The 21,163-nt window shown below is 45.2% G+C and overlaps 1 protein-coding gene across 1 annotated transcript; it reads right to left on the reverse strand.

Moving 5' to 3' along the window:
• Positions 1 to 17,470: 17,470 nt before the first annotated feature.
• On the reverse strand, positions 17,471 to 20,339 carry LOC122187828 (cytochrome c oxidase subunit 7A2, mitochondrial). The gene is made up of 4 exons (XM_042885659.1): positions 20,230 to 20,339; positions 19,800 to 19,889; positions 18,417 to 18,501; positions 17,471 to 17,687 (listed from the first exon to the last, which is right to left on the reverse strand). The coding sequence occupies exons 1-4, from the start codon at positions 20,245 to 20,247 to the stop codon at positions 17,629 to 17,631; spliced, it is 252 nt and encodes an 83-aa protein (XP_042741593.1). The 5' UTR covers positions 20,248 to 20,339; the 3' UTR covers positions 17,471 to 17,628.
• Between the last annotated feature and the right edge of the window lie 824 nt (positions 20,340 to 21,163).

The following is a 21,163-nucleotide window of genomic DNA, read 5'->3' on the forward strand; positions in this document are numbered from 1 at the left end:
TGCCTTCGACAATTCCCCTGCATGTAGCAAACACTACAGAAGCCAGGACACCGTAATAGCACTACCTTCTGATTATAACAAACTGGTTCCTTGCAAGGAATTAACTTGGCTCAATTATAACAATGAAAACATTATCTTTTAATAGAAGGATGCAGATTTGCCCCCAGCTGTATGTGATCACAGAAGGAAAATACAGTGAGTCAGAAAGAATTCTTGACGCAAGGACGTACATCAACTACACTGCAGTTGGGCAGTGCTGGACTGAAATGGCAAGAAACAAATAAAGCATAAAATAAGGCATCATACATATGATGCTTAAGGCCAGAGAGAGAGACCAGAAGGACTGCAAATTAAAACAGGTAGAATTTCATTGTAAAAATAAATACACAGAGCTTGAAAACATATCCGCTCACTTGTCCAAAGTAAACAAGTAACTTCCACAGAGAAATGCCATGAATGCATTCAGACTATATGTTGGTTTTACCCATTCTACTGCCACAGTAAATATCCAAAGAGAAACCCTTGCTTTGCTGTATCTCTGTAGAAAAGCTCTAACACCATTACTGCACCTCTCTCTCTCTCGCCAACAGCATCAGAGCACTGCTCTTGCGAAAGATTCACAGAGCAGCTGTGATGAAGAACCAGTTTCATCCTGGAGTATTTAGGAATCTGAACACCACTTTCAGAAAAAAATACCAGATCTACTGCTAGGAGAGACTGAAAAATGGAAGCTGGAGGAAGGCAGAAGAAAGAGAGCATTGTTTTTCCTTCCCTTTGCTTTCACACCACATTCCAATCGCAGATCAACAACACTGACCACATCAAGTGCTCTTCTTCCTTATCCCTCTCTCACTTTTTCATTCTACCAAGTACCTGAGCACAGCTGACAGAAAGAAAACTCCAACTGCACCTCTTGCAACCACTGTAGGAGGAGCCAAGGGAATAAAAGAAAAAAAATTTTTTTTAAAAAAAGTGCAATAAAGTGCAGTCATGCAACTGTATGTAGCACTAGCAGCCTGAGACAGGACTGGAAGGAAGAGGATTTTGGCACAGTATGATGTGGAAGTTAAAGGAACAGACTAAAGAGACAAATATTTGTAGGAGAAAGTCAGTTCAGCAGACAGAAGTTAAGTTGGAATGAGACCAGAACTAAAGCAACTAAGATCCGACATGCAATGTACAAAATTAAAGCACAATGTTAGAACAGTGCAGAAGAATGGCCCCTATTGCCCAGTCAAAAAGCACAGTGGAAAAAAAAAAAGGCTTTAATCAGCAGCTCTCACCAGAGCAAGTCCTAAGGTATTCCTGATTTGAAATTTCTATTTTCAGCATCGCTATTTCTCACCGTACTTCCTACTCAAAGACACTTCTCTGCTCTTGCTTCAAAACTTTGGAGCTATGAGAAGTTGCTCCAAAGCTATTTAATCCATATTTAATACAAGCTTGCAAACACAGAGCAGCATAAATCTTATCAGGAGTGCTCCACAATTGACAAGATCAGGCTTTGTCCGTTCCTTTGTTTAACAGTGGCACACACTTTATAATGAGATCTAAACAGTCAGCTTGACTGGTAATATAACTAGCTTCATCCTTACAAAACAGTTGTGTGCTTCTCCAAGTGTCTCTAGCTTTCATTAACACTCCTCAGACTGTGGCTGTTTCAGTCCATACCACATAAATGAAATGCCTTCACTCATTTTGAAATAGCTCACTCCTTAAATGTAACCAACAGTGCAGCACAACAGCGACATCACTCAAGCCCTGAACCAGCTCATTGCTAGAAGTGGGAAGCATGCACAAATATATCCACTCCCTTCTTCCATCAAAACCGTACGTTTCCTCTGCTTTCTCTGGCACAGCGGTCCTGCATTTGAAATGCAATTCTGAAAAGACTTTACATGACCTTTCTGGTTGTTCAGCCAACAACAACGTAGCATGAGAGGGAAGCAGAGAGTTGATCCCCTCCTAGGGTGACCAGATGTAGTACTGACAACAGACATGCCATATTTTCCAGAAAATGGTCTCTTTTATGCCTCTGTGCCCCATGACAGCAGAGCAGACGTGGGAAGAGACATCTTAGAGGCCTCTCTCACACACCATACTTTTAGTAGCCATCACCCAAGGCAGCCAGGTCCAGACACAGGCGGTTGTGACAGTCCAAAATCAGAGAATTTTTTTCAGCTCAGTATGGAAATAGGAAGAGGGGAAAAACTGAATTACCAGACACTGGCTTCTGTTTTTCCCAGTTCAAACACAGGGCACACCCTATTGATGGAGCTGAGTTCCAGAGGTCAAACCAAATCACTTCTGTGTTCAGCTGCACCTTGCATCTTTGTATTTCTCTTGGCGGACACTGCTAACAGAAATGCTGTTACTACTGTCCAGCTCACATGGAGGAGGTTATCCCACACTTGTGCTAGTCCCTCAGGGCAGCAGAAACACCACGATGAGCGTTGTGTTTCCCCACTGCTCTGCGGACAATGGCGCAACAGGTGTGCCAGAGCCTCGGAGCCCAGTGGCACAGCAGGGTCTGGCTCAGGCCCGGCCACCTTTTGGCTGCATATGGGATGCATGATACAATGACATCTCCCCAGAGCTGTCCCACATACCAGGCCCACCGCAAAGGCCAAAGTACCTGGGGAGAGGTAAGGCCGCCCCAAGTGCTCAGTCAGGGGTTGCCCCACTGAGCATGGGGGGCCAGGAGACCAGCGGGGTGAAGGCGAGGGGGCCAGCCCAAACATAACACAACAGGCGCGGAGAGCCAGACTCTGTTGGAGCATTTTATTTCAGAGCTGCAGGCGGTCGGGTGGCGGATTTCTCCTTTCCTCGCTCAATGCGACTAACCACAACTGCACAGCCCAGTGGCTCCAGCAGGCGCAGGACAGTGGTGTGGCCCCGGCAGTGCCCGGGGCTCCTCGGGACACTGCATTCCCCTGGGGCGTCGCTGCTGCAGAGCGGTGTGGACAGCACACCAGAGAGACAGAGAGAGGGAGCTACATTTTGACTGACCAGCCAGGAGAAACAGAGCACAGAAGGAGCTGGGCAAAGAAGGAGAGGCGTTCCTCTGAAGGAGAGAAAGAGAGAAGGTGAAGGAGTGACATTCAAAAAGAGAGAGGGGAGGCGGCAGCTTGGGCCTGGTGGGTTGTCTCACGGGGCACCCGCGCAAAGGGGCAGGGGGGAACGGTTACCTTCAGCCTCGATGGAGGAGAGGAGAGCGGCGGCACACAGCGCAGCCACCGCCGAGCACAGCGCTGTCCTCATGGCTGCCCTTTCAGCTCACAACAACATGAATGAATCTGCAGCAGTAGGGGCAAAAAGAGGAAGAAAGGAAATCATATGCATGGATTAGAGGGCTGCGTGGGTGTATTCATGAGACATAAGAAAGACGAAGGGGGATTTCACTTTGTTCCCTTATCCCCAGCACCCACCCACGGGACCAGGTTAAAACCTCTAGACTTGAAAGTGATCCAAAACTGTGACAGATCTGCATGACTAACTCAAGTCCATTCTCGCCATAATGTGCCTTTTGTCACCGAACCCTTCCTGATCCCGGTAGCACACATAGCTTTAACCTCGCCAGGGTTAACGTGCAAAGCTGTGCGCCTCCGCACGGCGGGAGCCAGGAGGGAGCTCCATGACTTCATCGCAAGTGCCATGATAGCTAATTCAGAGGTCACTGCTGCCTTCAATCAACCAAATGTCTCTTTCAGCTGGGGATTTTATTCGGCTCCTTTTTCGTAGCTGCTGAAGCACTTAGTTAGCTGGGTTTTAGTGGTCTCAAGGCAATTTGGAAACCATAATAAAACTTTTTTTGAAGTGTTCTGCCTACGAATGTGCTATTCTTCATTTCTCGAAGGTCTGAAATAGATTATACAGAAGTGTATGTAACACAGCTGAAACCTGACACGTCTGTCTAGCCACGATGTTTCAACATCTGATAATTCATTTACAAGTTCTGAGAGAAAACAGATTTCAAATACACCATAAAGAGCGGGCAGGCCAAAGAGTCCTGCAATCCCTGCAGGTTGTCTAGCAAAATAGGTGGGATTGGGCCAGGTTAGCAGCTTCTAGATGCAAGCAGCTCTACCTTTTCAGCTCTCTCTGCTCAAAGTCATGTCAAACTGCTCCCACTTCCTCCAGCAAAACTTACAAATGATTTTTCTTCTAAGTAAGGGCTAGTATGCATGCCCCTCCTTGCACAGGCATATAAGTGTTTTTTTAGCTCAGGAAGTAGGGAGGGGTAATTTGGTTGAACAAAGCTATAAATGCATCACATACCATCCATCATAATTAGGCTGGAGGAAAACTCCGCAAGCAATTAGGCAACAGATTTTATCGGGAAGGTGCCAAGAGCAAAACAAAAGAAAAATACATAACTCGTTAGCCCACAGAAACAGCCAAAAGGGAAAATATTCTTCTGCCACCTAGGGAACTAGCCAGCAATGCACATTCATAGGCCAGATCCAGGAAACGCTACCGAGATCCAGGCATGCCTTTCCCGGTTATTGACACCGAGCCTGAAAGGCTTCTGCCGGCCGTCTGCAGGGCAGCTGGGTGCGCTGCCTCAGCCAACTGCACATAGCATTAGAGCGAGCTCAAAGCAAAACCAAGCGATCATTTCAGTCCAGCGACACCTCCAGTGCGTAAGCAGAAGAGCAAAACTGACCGCGTCGAGTCCCTGACACTAACATAAGCACCGAGGTTGGCATTAAACAGTGCTGAGCTCCGCGATCCTGCCACCGCTCTGCGTGGGAAGTGGCCGTCCTCTCGTGCAGCTAACACACTGTGCAGCGAGTTAAGGATCGCCTAAACCCAGCGTTTAAAAGGACTTTAGTTCTGGGAAGCTTGCGTGGGCTTGGAGTGCCATCTTTTGATCCTTGAGAAGAGCAACAGAAATCAATCATCTCGCAGCGGCACCTCGGAGCTCATTGCTGCTGCAAGTCTACTGCTCCCGGTCTACATCTTTCTTTTGTGCAATAAAACTTCTCATCCAAACACCCATCGCCCGCATTGAAACACTCCGTTTCTTTCTCTCAAATCTGGACGTGTGAAAGCAAGCCTGCAGGCTGCAGGGAGAGCTCCCTGTGCGGGCTGAGCATGGCCAAAAGCCGCCTTCGCAGCACCACCACAGCTTTTATCTTGAAACCACTCTAATACCGGGCTTTCACCAGTAGCAGTCTGATCTCACGCTCATTCAAACCCACAAAGGTTAGCCATAGTATTTCCAAACGATGCAGCGAGCGAAATTTACTATTTTCATGCTTTACATACATATACACACACCCTCTAAGAAACAAAGAAACAAACAGGAGAACCCAGTAGATGGGTCAAAAGACATAAAAACTGGAAGGAGAAAGAATGCCGGAGATCTGCAAATAACACGGGAGAGGCAGAGAGCGATCCCCGGCAGCCACTGCCCGGGCATCCCCCGAGGGGACGGAGATCCCGGCGCCGGGCAGCCCCCGGCACACGCTCCCAGCCCCTGCTGCCGCCGCACTCAAAGCGCCGTGCGGGGTGCGGGAGGAGGGCAGAGCCCCGCTGCCGGCAGCACCGACCTCCGGGGGGCTGCGGGGCTCCGGGTCGGTGGCGGTGCCCGTAGCAGTGGCCGTCGGACCTGGAGAGAGGGAGGAGGAGAAAGGATGAAGCTCCGGGGGCACCTGGTGGAGGGAGCGGCGCGTAGCAGCGGCGGCGAAGGAGGAGCGGAGGCAGCAGCCGGGCGCGGGGGAGACGCCTCGATGACTGTAGCTCCCGACGCGAGGGGTCCGTCGGGGAAGACTCGCCTTCTCCAAGTGGGAAGAGTCTCTCTTCAATCTGCTACTTAATAGAGGGCTGTTCCCAACTCTCAATTTACCCTCGTAAGCGGTTACGAAACTGCAGGGAAGGTGGACTGCTGCCACCGGATGATATATGCGCCGCTCCGCTCCAGCAGGGAAGGGGATCCGCTTCTGGAAACTGGCGCATACCTCCGCGCATTCCTGCGGCATGAGGCGGGCGGCAGCGCGCCCGGGGGCAGGGGCCGTCCCGCCGCCCCCTCCCGCCTGCCCCGTCGCCGCGCCCGGGGGGAGACGGCGCGAGTGGTGGAAAATCTGAGTCCCCGGGCGCGTGGGGTGTCCCCGCGGGGAACCTCGGGGCGGCACGGCGCGCAGCCACCAAATAACCCATTAATAGTCATCTTCACGCAACCAGACGCGTTCGCCCTCCAGCCTAAGCATCCTACACACACATACCGTGCGCGCGTTAGCCCACCTCCTCCCACGTTCGTTTGGGGCCCCGGGGGCGAACCCCTCTCACTGCCCGACAGCGGGAACCTTCAACACCAGCAGCGCCTCTCGAGCCGGGAGCGCGCCGCGCCGAGGGGCTCCGCGGGGCTTCCCCGCTCCCGGCTGCCTGCTCGAGGCACGGAACCGGGCACCGCGGGGACCTTGCTCACACCCCTGCGAAAGTTCTCCTCCAGCACTCCCGTGGCCAAAAACCAAGGGGTCCGCGGCACAAGGACGCGGAAAAAGGAGAGGCGGCGGCGAGGATGGTGGCAGTGTAGCCCGCCTCGCACCCGGCCTCCCATGCCGCGGGGCTCCATCCGCGGGGCGGCGGCGACCCCTGGCGGCGGCGGCGGCGTGGAGCGGCCCGGGTCGGAGCGCAGGTGTGGGGCGGCAGGGGGTCAGGAAGGGGCAGGCTGAGAAATACAAATAAATATAAAGAAATAAATGAGAAAGAAAGTAAGAAAAAATAACAACAATAACAAAAAGGATTAATGAAGGCCAAGGCAAAGAGCAGACAAAGGGGAAAAGAAGAATTGAATGCAAAATTGAGGAGCAGGCCAACACCTCCCTGATGTGGAGAGAGCCTGTTTGGAAGAGGTCTGGGAGATTTCAGTGGTGTGCTGGCCCCACATCAGCTTTCTGCACAGACGTGAGCTTCTGAGGGATCGGGACCGGGCACATCTGGGTGGAAGTGGCCGATAGCAGGAGCCGGTAATGTGTGGAAGGACGGCTCCCAGGCGCTTTCCTCAGGATTGGGAGATCGAGGATGTGTGGACAGGAGGACGTGTCCTTCCTGAGCTGAATCCGGCCACCTTCATTTCTGCAATTGTCCAGGAATCAGCATCACAGCCCGAATGCTGAAAAGAAGGTGATAACCAGAAGACGTGCTCTGACATTTTCAGACACTTTGGAAGTGAGTCAGCTGCTCTCAGGGACATGCCATGGCTTCAGCTGTCTGGTGTTGATAACACGTGCTTCCCAAAAGCAACATCTCTGCTGATAAACCCTCAGATACTCTTGACCTGTTCACCCCTTGCCCAGCTGTCTGCTTAGATTTTCTTCGTTGGCATTTTCTCAGGGAATTTCATTTCTTCCTACCCAGAGCTGATACGTAAAAAAAATTTAAAAATTTAAAAAATTTTTTAAAATGAGTTTTCTAAGAAATTAATTCTGAGGTTCTAATTTTCATCTCATTTCCTGAGCAAACACATCACGCACCAAGAAATCAATGTAAATGTGGCATTTCATGGGAACAGCACTTCCAGGAGAATGGCCACAATGAAATGTCCTTCCACAGGAGATGAATTAAAGCAGAAGTGCTTTTATCACTTGTGCACCAAGACAGTTTCACAATGTGCTGTGGGTTTCTCTGTCATCGGATGACCAAGATTTTACATTTAATTGTTGAAATCGATCAATGCAAATTATGGGAATGGAACATGATACGTATTATTCTATTAAAAAATTGAGTCACTTGGAGAAATTGTTTTAAAATATCTAAATGCTTTGCTGCTGGTTTTACACCTGGAGTTACGTGAGTGAAGGCACTGGAATCAGCAGACCACGCAGGCACTGACACCATATAGATGAGTGATGTAGGTGTGATGAGGGCACTCTCCCCCTTTCCTCAAGCTGAGCAGCTTTGCTTCACTTCTTGAAGCAAAATAACTCTCAAGGCAAGAGCACATAACTGATCGATTCCAAGGGCAGCAGGATTTCATTCTTCCATGATTTTTTCCAGCAGTACTGACCTTGTTCCCACTCAGATCATCCACATGCAAAACACACTAACCAACTACATTTTGGCTTTGTGTTGCCATATATCACAGCAATTAAAAGGCAAAATGGTTGTTTTTAATCAGCTCTGTTGCTATGTACATTCATAGGCTGAGTGCATAATATGTGATGCAGAAGGCATGTCTGAAATGCATAAACATTTACTAACACTCTCCTGTCTGCTTGCTTCTTAGACAAGTGTTAAACACATTAAGACCATGCACTCCAGCCCTGTCATTTTGTTTGCTATTTAAACTGAATAAAATGAAACTTTGGGTCAAATCTCAGTGTAAAAATTGAGACTTTAATTTGTATTTATACTTTTAATAATGCTTCCTGTCTCTTTTGTGGTTATGCAATAGCAATTTTGCAGGAATCCAGGAATTCCTTAGAAAATTTGGACTGGTTTGGGGTCTAGACTGAACTGGGCTACTCTGTGCTTCTGGCACCTCTCCTTGTTTCCTCAGGCTGTGTTGCCAGGGCAAAAGAAAACAGGACGTCCTGCATTTCAGGACCTTGAATATCGTTTTCCATGTGGATATCATACTAGATTTGGAATTTGTGGCTTCCTGACAGTTGAAGCTGCTCTTATGCATGAATGTGATAGAAGCTTTATTCTTACGTACATGTACATCCTTATAAGCACTGCACAGAGGAAGAGTCCAGAAAGGTGTCTGCTCCTTGAATATTGAACACTGCATGGACATAGCATTCAGTGCTGCCCTGCAGGCTGAGCTGCTACCAGTGCCCTCTGGCACCTACCTGCATCTGTCCCACCTGTACTCTGCCTCTCTCACTGCATCCATCACTACAGCATATTGAAATCAGACATTGCTGTAATGCAGTCACTGAGGAGGCTCATTCTTTCCTTACAACACAGAGGTAGAACTTTCCAGTGTACTGTTTATTCCTTCTCGAACCAGCCATCAAGTTAATATTGCACAGTATTATATCTGCATCCATCAGATTCTGAAGGAAAAATACAGCAGCCAGCTTCCTAGAGGCCCGGCCTTCCCTGAGAGATTTCCAGTCAGTGGCACGAGAGGAACTCAGCCTGGTGTTTATTTATTGGGATAATTTCACTTCAGAGCGGTATTCAGAGAGCAGCCCTCATCTGACCTCTCATAATGAGGAATGGCTTCTTACACAAACAGTGTTGGGAGAAAACTTGGTCTGCCTGAAGTCCGCCCATGTACTGAAGCAGTGCCCCTGGGGAGTGCCACAGCTATGGAATTATTCTCTGCCTCGCCAGGTGTGTTTTCCTCAGCGACTGTTTATTTCTTTAATTTCTGCAACTGATTTTTTCCCATCACGTGATGCTCTGAAGGAAAGATTGTGGCTCCAAATAAGCAGAACTGGAAAAGCAAATAAATCATTCAAATGCAGAGGTATAAATAGAAGGGAATGGGGCTTCTTGATGTGATTTGGGAGTATTATGAAAGCCAGCTAATCTGTAGGCAGTCATTTTTTTTTTAATATCAAAACTTTAGTACTAAAATTAATTAAAAAAACAGATGCAATAATTGTATAGTCCTTTCTATATATACCAAAATGCATTTCATATTAAAACATCCCTAAACCAAGATGCTTCATCTCAAAGAAGCTGATTCATTGGTCCACAACAGGATCCTGATCTTCACTCCCCTGTGAAACCAGTGCTATTTTCCTTAATGTATATGTCAGGTGTCACACTACATCTTACTGCGTTCCAGTCACAGCCACAAAGGTAAGGGGTTCCCACTAAATGATCCTCTGCATTAAGTAAATTGTATGTTGTCTACAGTTGGACAATGAGTACACCAATCAGAAATAAGTCACTGACAGAGTATAAACCTGCTAATTGAAAAGAAAAATGATTTAGGAGGAAAAATAATTCAACCTAACACCAGAGAAATCTATATTTTCTGATGATCCAACAAAAAATAGTCTTGGTTTAATATGGAAAAAAAAGGTTTGTGTAAATGTCATCTCTGCAAACTCAGGGTGAGAGCGAAGAAGTAGACTGAGACATTCCTTCCTGCGTATGACTGCCAGAGCTACAGACCCCATCAGTCTTGCCCAAAAACCTTCCGCTGTTCCAGCATGTCTTCATGTAGACTTTCGGCTTTTTACAAAATTTAAGGGCAGGTTCACTCCATGGTCATCACCTCCTCTTCTTCCCACCCCAGTCCCAGTGCCTCAGCACTCAAGCTGGCAGGTTTTGGTACTCACCACAGCTTTTTGCTATCCAAAAGAATAAAAGAATATTCGCAAGGGGCAAAACTGAAGCCAGGACATGGCTGGGGAGCACCCCAGGCAGCTGGATAGTCCAGGCTACAGGTTCATCCATTAGGCCCTGATTCTTCTGTATCTGTCACCTGCCACAGGAAACTCCTGTTGATGAGCATGGAAATTTTGAATTTTTGTGGAATAAATGAAGGGTCAAGCGAGAGCTTAGGTCACAGACATTAAAAGCACTGCTTAGGAAGAACCCATCTGGATATCTGTGAACTCCATATGAGCTAATGTTTAAAAAGAAATTTGCTTCTCCTGCACAAGACATAATTGTACAGAAACTAAAGGGGAAAATGCACTGAGTAAAGCAATGCAGATTCAAATTGCTATTTTTTAATGGAGCTTTGTGGCTGCTGCTTCCCAATATGTTGAATGCTGACAGTTCCAAATACCAGAACATAAGATTTATTTGGATTATAAATAGATGTTGCCCTGTGCTTCAGTATCAGAAGCACTCTGTTGTGTAAACAGACAACAATTGGGTTTGGTTTCTGCTATTAAAGGATACTTGAAAGCTGCTACTCACCCTTTGCTGGCAGCCTGTTTCACCTGTTGGAGTTCAGCATCTCTCTCATGTATCAACACCTCCACTGTTTGCAGAGAGACTTCACAGGAAGCTGTTAAAATGTCTCTTCTCATATGCCCTTTCCTCCACTCTCCTGGATGTGTTCCATCTGGCCTCACAACTCTGTTAGTCACTCCCTTTTATTGAACGTGCCTGATTTCTGTTATGGTGTATTCTTGGTCTGCAGAAATGTGCTTGCTGCTAGCTGCAGGATCTTTTTCTGTTTTAAAAATTACAAAAAAACAAAAAGAACAACAACAACAACAAAATAAAATGCACAGTATTTTTAAACAAACAGTTTTTCAGACACAAATCACATTCTGAAATGCTACTCGGCTTTACTCCATCATTCCGATCTTCCCTATTTAAGAACAGCACCAATTACAAGATGAAACCCCTTTTTTTTTAATTAGGACCTCATCTTCTAATAAAACCTGCAGAACACCCTCTCTGCAGGGGGCCCCAAGAGAGGCCAAGAAGCTGCCAAGAGACAAGAAGTTGCTCTCCATAGCGTGTGTCTCACCATCACAGCTTTGCTTCTCAAGTCCATTGGCTGCATCCATTGCTCTGTCCTGCATGGTCACTTTAGGTGGCATTCAGTTCCGGGTTAAGATATCCACATTTAGGACTCCAGCATCTAAATTCCTCCAAATGCTAATAAAGACCAAGTTAAGGAAATTAGCAGTGCCTGAGCAGATTGGATGTGATGTTGATCGAGAGCTGCTCGAATGGAAGTGATTTCTAGTTCCAACTCTTCTGCTTTTGGATCTCAGACTTTAACATTGAGGTAAGGGCTATGACAGAAGTTCCTGTCCAACTGTAAAATATATCAAATTCTACGTTTAATGCCTGGTCATACAGTTGATGTCCCTCTTGCACTATTCCCAAGTCTTTGTGACTTCCTTTTAGAAATTGCTGAGGTAACCAAAAGTCGTCATTCCTTTCTTTTCTTCCCAGAAATATGATAATTTAGTTTGAGTACTAGTTCCCAAAATAATAACACCCATCAGTGCTATTGTTGCAAGCTGGTTTCTATTATTTAAATTATTTTAATATAAGGGATTCTTGGTATGGCTCTTCTGAAAACTCAGGCTATTTATGTAAAAGCCTGAATACAAGAGTCTAACTTTAGGCATCTGTTTCTGTAAACCTCTGCCAAAGGAAGGAGGTGTACCCACCTCGCGACACACTGCACTCCAGCACTATGACACAGTGGCCCCAGTCAGTTGCTCCACATATTAGCACAACACATTATATTTAGCAAAATGTGCTCTACTGCTCCTAAGAGATCTCTGAATAAACTTTGATAACACCGTTGGCCTGACTCCTTTGGGACTTGTAGCTCCCCACTGGGCAGTAGAGATCATTAAAGTGTTTAATCATATAATTCCTTTTTGCATAGTGTTACGATAGATAACATTGCATGTGTGCGTGTCAGCCTTTCCATTATAAACTTCAGATCCTGTGGCATTAGTCATCCAGAGTAAGTGCATGCTCATGTTGAGATGAAACATTGTGGAATCATTTTGATACTACGTGAACACAGATAATTCAAGTAATGAAAGGGTACATTTAAAGGTCTTGCAGGAACCCCAGCCTCCTCCTTGCATCCCACTGGGAACAAGAGCTGCTCACGGGTACTGGGAGTAGCAGTACCTCATCAGCTCCAACAGCACTGAGTCTCCCCCCTCCTCTTTTTTCCAAAGAGCATCCCAAGATAGCTACGTATAACATTTCTTTTACACTGATGAGAATGATACTGGGAGATTTTCATAGACAGTTAATTTGGTTAATTACAGACAGATCACGTACTTAGTTCCTGCGCAACCTAGCTTTCTTGGTAAAATCAGGAAAATTCTGTGGAAAATGAAAGACAGTCATCTACAACTATTTCTTTTTTTGTTGCTGTTTTGGGTGTTGATAACACTGAACAAACAACCACGCGCCTCTTTCAGCCCTGAGAAGTGCCATACAAAAATTTTAATCCAAAGAAATTAGGAGATGGTTCAAGTTGTCTCTGGATCTTTGTGACAGCTGAAGCATATGCAAAGCATTTCAGCTGAATACCTTCAGTTCTTCTACTGCTCCTGGTGAAATCACAGGGAGCTGTGTCTGCAGGTGAGCTCAAGAGGACTTATTCCTTAACACAGCTCTAATAATAAAGATATCTTACTATTAAACATATCCTCTTGCTCCCCCCTATTTTACATCTCCATTCAAACTAGTATTGATTAAAGTGATTGCTTATCATTATTATTTTACCTTCTTTTTTCTGTCCTATTAAACTGTCAACTCACATGTTTCACCTTTATCCAGTTCTCTCCCCTATCCCTATGGGAGCAGGGTGTGAGCAAACAGTTATGTGGTGTTCAGCTTACTGCCAAGTTAAACCACGATTTTTGGTCATCTCATTTATGGTATGTAACAACTAAATTTAGAAAGCCTTATTTCAGGTAATTCTAAACCTCTAAGCCTCCTGTTTTGTCTACTGCAGCATCTTCTAAGTTCTGCTGTATGTGAAGCTTGCATGTTATTTGATCTTCACTGATCCAACCTTTTCAGTTTATTTCTGCCATCACCAGAAAGCCCCTTGTCTTTTTTGCACCCAGCGAAGCCTTGACAATACAGGGAACAGATGGTTTCTCCAGAGAAAAGAGCAAACTGGCTGTAACAGTAAAACACCAGGGTGGGTGAGGAAAGACAATTACAAGCACTGCATGCAGCAGTCAGGAGAGGAAAGATCTCTTCACTTTTCTGAAAGTTCAGATTGGTGGCCTGGAAACTCAAATAAGGAAACATATCAGGAAAGGACAGACTCATCACTCTTCAGGAGCGTTCTCTATGAGGCCGCAGGCTACAAGCAGTGGGAGGGGATATTTTATGAACAGAGTGCACTGTGCACAGGCAGTGGCACTCCCCACAGAGCTGAGCTCAGGAGAGCTGGGTTGACACTGCATGGGGTAACAAACTTCTCTGAAATCCTTCATATGCCCTTCAAGTGAATTCAGCTTGCCACAACACTAACAAGCAGGAATCGTGGCCAAGTAGATTTAGGGGATGATATGCCTTATGGAGAAAACAGATAGCAGCGGGTTTTCGCTTACCAAGTTTGCCAGGGAAGTCTGTAACCAGTTAGTCTTAGAGAAAATCTGTGACCAGAAGAACAACTGTGGAGAAATGTACCAAAACACATCTCACAGCTCTTTGGTGCTGCCCGCTGAGCTTGAAGTCTTGAACACTGGTATTCATACAAACAGCAGAGTACAGCCAAGGGATCCCTTGGCTCAGACTGCATTTCTGGACAAGCCATTATTTTTATAGCAGCTTTGGCTGAATTCTGGGGGGAAAAAAAGAAGAAGAAAAAAAAAAGTGTAAAGACTCAGACAAGCTAGAACAAAAAGTAGTTATTATTAAAAGAAATTTCCTTTAAAAAAAAACAATTTCACAAGTACGTGCACGAAAGATATGTTGGTTCTGACTTACTCATCACATACACACCTCACTTGAGGTCAAGTCAGGTGGATCAGATTTGATTTTGTGTGCCTTTGAAGATCTGACTCATAGTAGTAGTTATGAAGATAAACCTCCAGCTCCTACATATATAACAAAATTGGAAAAAATGGGAGAAAAAGAAAGGATAGCTGAACACAACAGACACTAAAATAAACTCAGCCTTTTCCTTGTTCAGAGCAGTGATACCCAAGGTGAACAACACTGGAAAAGTGGTATTTTCACTCTGAAATTTGGGGGAAAAACAAGTACAGATAATACCATATACTTAGAAATTTCTTTCGTATTTTCATTTTACTTCTGAGAGTTTGTGAAATTGTTTCATGCTTTCTTTTAGGAAGCTGCAATATTGCATATTAGACTTCTGCTGGGGAAATGTGTGTGTGTGATGGGCTACCTGGACCTGTGCATCTATTCAGTAGCCAGGAAAAGGTAGCCCAGGGTCCAGGTCTAAGAGAAGATAGCTCTGAGCCACCTTCCCAAAGGAGAAAGAAAAACATGGTGTGTACACTCGGAGTCTCAGAAAGGGATGTTTAACCTAGAAAAACATTATCTTTGATTTAATTGTTATTTGTTGCATCTCTCTGATTGTTATTCAAATTATCACTACTCTTGCAGTGGCATGAACATTGCTTTTAATTCATTCAAAACTGGCACACTAGTAACCTTTCTCTGTTAATTTTAAAAGCTTGTAAATTTAACAGGCTAAATAATGAACAATAGGGTGGCAAGGGAAGTAGCAGAGATGGGGTACTCACTGAAAATGTTGGGATGGTACTTAGAACAATCCAGCCCAGCAAAGGCCATGACAGCATTCCCACACCCTTGGCTCCAAGAGGCTTTTCCTTCCCCTGGTGCACAACATCACAAAAATTACCATATCTAACTAACTGCTAAAGTAAAAATATAAAGTTTACATGAACCAGAGGTTCTCTTCAGAAAAGAGAAAATACTGCATACACAGATCAAAAACAGGACTGCAGTAATGTAGCAATATTGTACATCAGCGTAATGTTTAGCTCCAGAACAAATTGGTGGAAGGCTAATAATTAAACATGATGGTAATAGAAACAGGCAAGAAAAGCACATAATTTGAGTGTGTTTAGTGTTTAGCAAGCTGTGACTTATTACTGACTTTTTTTTTAATTTATCATTTTTCAAGTTAGTGTGGAACAGTACAAGCTACTCATTTTAATTTCTTCTACTCATAAAAAACCCACAGGGATCCAAAAGGTCCTCAGCTAATTCTGACCATGTTCCATTAAGTTTAGCCCTAAGGAAGGCAGGGCTGCACCCTGCAGCTGCTCCCAACACCCCAGGCATTCTGTGGAGACATGGGGCCACCCTTCCAAAACAGCCTTTTGTCAGTAGAGGGTTTCTGATTTTGTTGAAGTAATGCTACCAGGCTCTGCCTGTAAGGTCAGATAACGTTCTAGCATGAAGATCCTTCTGCTGCTCGCTTTGTGCTGCTGCATGGGCCCCTCAGCTGCTGACGCCCACAGCACTGTTTACAGGAGCTAGAATCACCACAGCAGCGTTTTGACTATTGCTGAACTGCATTGGTGAGCTTCAACACTCTCTCCAACTCCCCCCAAAACCTCCTTGGGACAATGCCCCCTCTACTCCTGCCAGAACAGCTGACCCACATGGACCAAAGTGATACTCCATACCACATAATGTCACACTCAATAATAAAAGTGTATAGAACCACAGAATATCCCCAGATAGAAGGGACCTACATCACCAAGTCCAGCTCCCGGGTGGTGCACAGCACCACCCCAATTCACACCCTGTGTATGAGAACATTGTCCAAACTCCCCTTGAACTCTGACAGCTCAGGGTTTTGCCCACCACACTCCAGTGAAGAACATTTTCCTAATTCCCAATCTATTCTATGCTGGCCCTTCCCTTCCCACTTGCCTCAAGTTTAACAATCATATTCTGGTTCTTTGGAATAGCAATGAAAAATTTTAAACCAACATAATCCAAAAAAGGCTTAAAATAGCACTGTAATAGGAAGTTAGATTTCTGCGTTCATTGCCACATTTTGAAAAACCCACTGTGTCCTTAAGAGGAGAAACAATGGATTATTTTGATGAATTCTTTTTTTTTTTTAGAAGTTCTATTTGTTACGCAATCAACACCAGACTAACAAGGACATAAAGGGAAACAGAGGACTGTTTTGTTACTGTCGATGTCGGTAACAGAGGGAGAGACTGATGGGAATTGTGAGATCCCACCCCAGCACATGCCTCTCACCTCCCAGGACTATTAGAAAACTTTCCACATATGGAATTGCACAGTGGGAATATCCCACATATGAGAATGGTGTTTCCAATATACACCCTTCTAGGATATGACCCCACATCTCATTTCCATCTTTGAGCGTGGGAGCTGAAAATGCTTCTGAATGCCACTTCAGCACTGTCTGAAGTAAAACAAGTTGAACCACACGATGAGCCCCAGGAACTGACTTGACAGCAAGACTAAAAAGGCCCAAATTGCATTTAGGAACATAAAACCTAACTGGTTTTACAATGCACAGCTAACAGTTTCTCAGAAATGTGCTACCTCAACAACTGCTATAGTCGGCCCAGTAAGAGGCACGAGGGGAGCTTGAGTTAAATGATTCTCATGTCACCCATCAACATAGAGATAGTTTTTATATGGCAGGCATTCTCAGTAACAGCATTACCTACTTCAGATACAAGTTGTTCCTAAGTCCATTACATTATCAGGTAACCTCAGGTGATCTTCCAACAACTGGGCCTGACAGCAACAACGTAGAATTACCAAATTCTCACTCACTTCCATGTAGGTTTTGTGACTTTGTCTGATTATTTATTTCAAGATAAATTTGCTCAGCTAAAGCAAGACAAAATTTCTGTAACAAAGAGGAGGTATCACTTTCTTGAAAGGGTTCAGGATATTCAACTCATCTTTGAAGTGCCAACATAAACCACATCGGAAAACAAACAAACAAACATTCATACAGTTAAGAGATCAGCACATTTATAACTCACTGTACACACACCAAAAGTAAAATCCACTCTAATGGAGAACATATGATATAGTCCAAACAACCTCAAAGCAACATAAAAACTGCTTTATTGATTGCAGTTAACATGTTACAGTTACATTAGGATTTCAAGCATTAAGCCAGATGCTTATAGTAACTATAAGCTGCCATCATGGTCACATGGAATTGGACGAAGAGATGACAGTCACTAGGGCATTTTGGAGTCATTTCTGCTTCTTGGGCATTGAAGCCATCAGCAGTTCATAAAGAACATAGCCAGTTCCTGAAAAATAGAAACAAAGAAGTATTTTCAGAATGGTAAATACAGCTTCTTACGAGTCAGCTTTCCTTTCCCAGAACACTAACAATAAGCAATTGCAGCTCAGACACAGCATATTTCCATAACCATACCTCAACAATTTTTTTTTTTTTTTGCAATTTGTATTTTATAGAAACAAGCAAAAAAAAAAAAAATCATAAAAAGCTCTCCACAGTCTGCAAAAAAAAAAATTTAAAGAAAAAAAGTACAGAAAAAAAGTGGGAGAAGGAGGTTTGCAGAACTTGCGCACATGACAATAAAGTACTGGTTACTCACTGTTATGGTAACTGAACAGAAAATCCTCTAGAACAACACAGTTAAGTTAGAGGGTATTAGAGAACCATGTAAACAAATAGCAACGAGGCTAAATAAAGGCAATACCATAAATTTTTGATATAGTACACTAATTTTTACATCATGTGAAACCTCAGTAACTCCGGTAACACCCAGCATTAAAGAGTCAAGCCAAAAAGAAAACTAGGGTGTGCATGTGTTATAACTACATTTTATTCCCTTTCAAAATAAGCTTTATGAGTTATTTTAGCTTTGTCTAACATCTTTACATGGATTCTAAAGGAGTATCTAGTACATAGTACTGTGTCGGTCATGCTGGAGATTGTACCAGAAAAAGTATTTTAATCTTAGCGGGTTGGAAAGTGTACTAAAGCACAGATGTTTTAGTAGGAGCCTTACCAAAAACTGTCAAACCCATGGTGGCTCTGTACAACAGACCATCCATGATCCCACCTTTAAGATACACGGGGAGGCCATTATCCTCCTAATGGAAACAAAAAGACAAAAATAAATTATTGAAATGCAGTTCCTGTAACATTAGGTTAACATAACTGGAACTACTTGGAATATTTCGTTCCCCAAACTATCTTCAGTACTTCCAGAAGAATTTGTGCTCTGAGCTTTGTGTTTCAAGTTTTTTTGCTCTGGTACCAAGTGAGCACCTACTATCAAAGTGTAGTAACAGCATGCATCTTCATTTCTAAAACAGCAACTGGTACACACCTGAACGCTGCTGGCACTACCTGCCAGCTCCCTCAGGCCCACAGTAAGTGATTACCATCCCTAGAAACTTCCCATAAGTCTCCAATACATTCAAACTCTACTACAGGGAATAAAAGCAGCCTCTACCATTACTTGTTCTTAAACAGGAGACTGTTTTGCTCCACCTGAACTGACGCTCCCTGAACACTGGATCCACAGGATCTTTATGCTTGCTGTCAAGTTTATGCTGCTTTGGAGTTCAAACTTGCCCCTAGCTGCTGACAGGCAGTCCTGCCCAGCTTAACTCTGCTTCACACAAGAGAGGAATTCAAGGAAGAAACAGTATTTGGCCAACTACATAATACATAGAGATTGATCATCTGTCAGCAGAAACAGAATCTCCGACCACCCTCCTTACCAATATCCCACATCCCATAGCATTCAGTGAGCACTGTGCTCCTCATGTAGTGTTCCAGCAAGACTGATCTCTTTCAGCAGAAAGGAAAGCAATAAGACACAAAAACTACTGCACAGTTAAACTATTAACACTTTTCCCCTTTCAGATTGCTAAGCCTAGTCTCACCTACCCTCAGTAAGAAATTACTGCTCCAAGTTGAGGCACACAGCTGGGAGCATGCTCTTAAGTACCCACTGCTTTGGCAACTGCAGAACCACTACTCCTCACTAGGTGGCATAGTAATCAGAAGAAATGTATTCAGTATCTCCTTCCAATATCTAAAGAGACGCTACAGGAAAGAAGCAGAGCCTAAGCAAAGCCTGTGGTGACAGCACAAGGGGAAATGGTTTTGATCTTAAAGAGGGTAGATTTAGGTTAGACATAAGAAAAAATCTGTTACAGTGAGGATGGTGGGGCATTGGCATAGGTTGCCTAGTGGTGTGGTTGATGCCCCCATACCTGTAGACCTTCAAGGCAAGGCTGCATCAGACCCTGGACAACCCAATGTAGCTGTGGTGCTCCTGCTCACTGCAGGGCAGTTGGACTAGATGGCCTTCAGAGGTCCCTTCCAACTCTAAATCTGCTAAAACCTCGTCACCGTATCGTCAGAGTTCTTTCAATACCTGGAAGAGCTTCTGCTTCTCAGGAACTCTGTTCTCCAGTGGCCTGCGCGAAGCAGTGCTTATGGTCCTCTGGGAAACCTGGCGAATACTCTAAAATAAAGAAAAAACGGTATTTTAGAAACAGTGGAATCTTTTAGTTATATCCACAGCGGTACAGAAGCCATTTCCTTTTAAAATTAAGATGGAAGGAGGAAGAGCCATCGGCTTCACCTAAGCCATCGCGGGAGCCTCCCTGCCTGCAGACGTCGTGCCGTGCCCTACCCAGGACCTGTCTGCAGCGGGAACGCACAGGTGCTCAAGGCCCCCCGCCCACAGCCCCAGCGCCCGGCTCTCAGCTCGGCTCCGCACAAAGCAGGGCGGCCCCCTACATCCCCTAGGCCTCGCTGCCCTTGCTGCCCCTCAGTCCGGCCCGTGGGACCGGGCCCCTCACCAGCAGGTTCCGCCACATCGCGCCTCTTGGTCCCTTCACCTCCTGCCGGCAGCAAGGGCAGCGGAAGCGGAAGCGGCAAGAAGCACCGCCCCGCAGCGGCAGGCAGCGAGAAAATGGCGGCCGCCAGCGCCGGGGTTGTGGGGGTCAGTCCCGAGGGGGCAGGGATAAGGGCGGCAGCCCCGGCTGTGGCGGAGGGGGTACAAAGCGTAGTCACGCACCTGTCCCCGGCTTCCGGCTTCATCAGTAGGCGAGGGTACTGAGTACCTGCGAGCAGAACTCAGAAGTCAGTTAAGTGATTCACAGTGTGTAATTGCAGACGGTGAAGTAATACCAGAACTGTGTGGAACCCCTTTGAATCTGAAGGAGGAATGTTTTCACCGTTTAGCAAGGTGTGCCATAAGCCTCTTGTTTCTGCACTGCAGATCCTGCCCATGAGTGCTTCGTATCCTTTCTCTGCCTGACCCAGCAGCACAGCGCTGCCACAACGCCACTTTCTGGCTCCCTGCAGTTGCAGGGCACTCAAGTCCTGTCATTTTAAAGTGCTTGTGCTGGTCCCAGAGTTGAGGATGAATAATCTACGTCAAAGACACAAAACCAGCGTTCGGCCCAGTACAGAAATAACAAACTATTTCCCAAAGCACAGCACTTCCCCGTGCCATGAGCTGCCTATCAGAAAGGTGCTATAAAAAAATGCAAAAATGGAAAGGTATTTATCCATAGCCTCCACTGAGTGCAATATTAAAAATATCAATTATAAAGCACAGCCATAGAGAAAAATGATGCATTGCAACAAAGGAAGAATTCGGATGCATTACTTAACCAGTATTAATAAAAGAATCATCTGTGGCAAAATAAATGTTGCTTCATTTTTGCTATGTGAACTATTTCCTGTAAGCCGGAATATGAGCTTCAGAGCTATTGCCTGAAGTTCACA

This window comes from Lagopus leucura, unplaced genomic scaffold (genome assembly GCF_019238085.1).
Source record: "Lagopus leucura isolate 7727_CA_CO unplaced genomic scaffold, USGS_WTPT01 Super-Scaffold_73, whole genome shotgun sequence".
NCBI classification, from domain to species: domain Eukaryota; kingdom Metazoa; phylum Chordata; class Aves; order Galliformes; family Phasianidae; genus Lagopus; species Lagopus leucura.

Coding starts and splice junctions, on each gene's coding strand:
- LOC122187828 (XM_042885659.1), bottom strand. Junction 18,502..19,799: donor AGAAGCAGAAGCTCTTCCAG/GTATTGAAAGAA, acceptor TGTTTCCATTAG/GAGGATAATGGCCTCCCCGT. Junction 17,688..18,416: donor CATGGGTTTGACAGTTTTTG/GTAAGGCTCCTA, acceptor TCTATTTTTCAG/GAACTGGCTATGTTCTTTAT.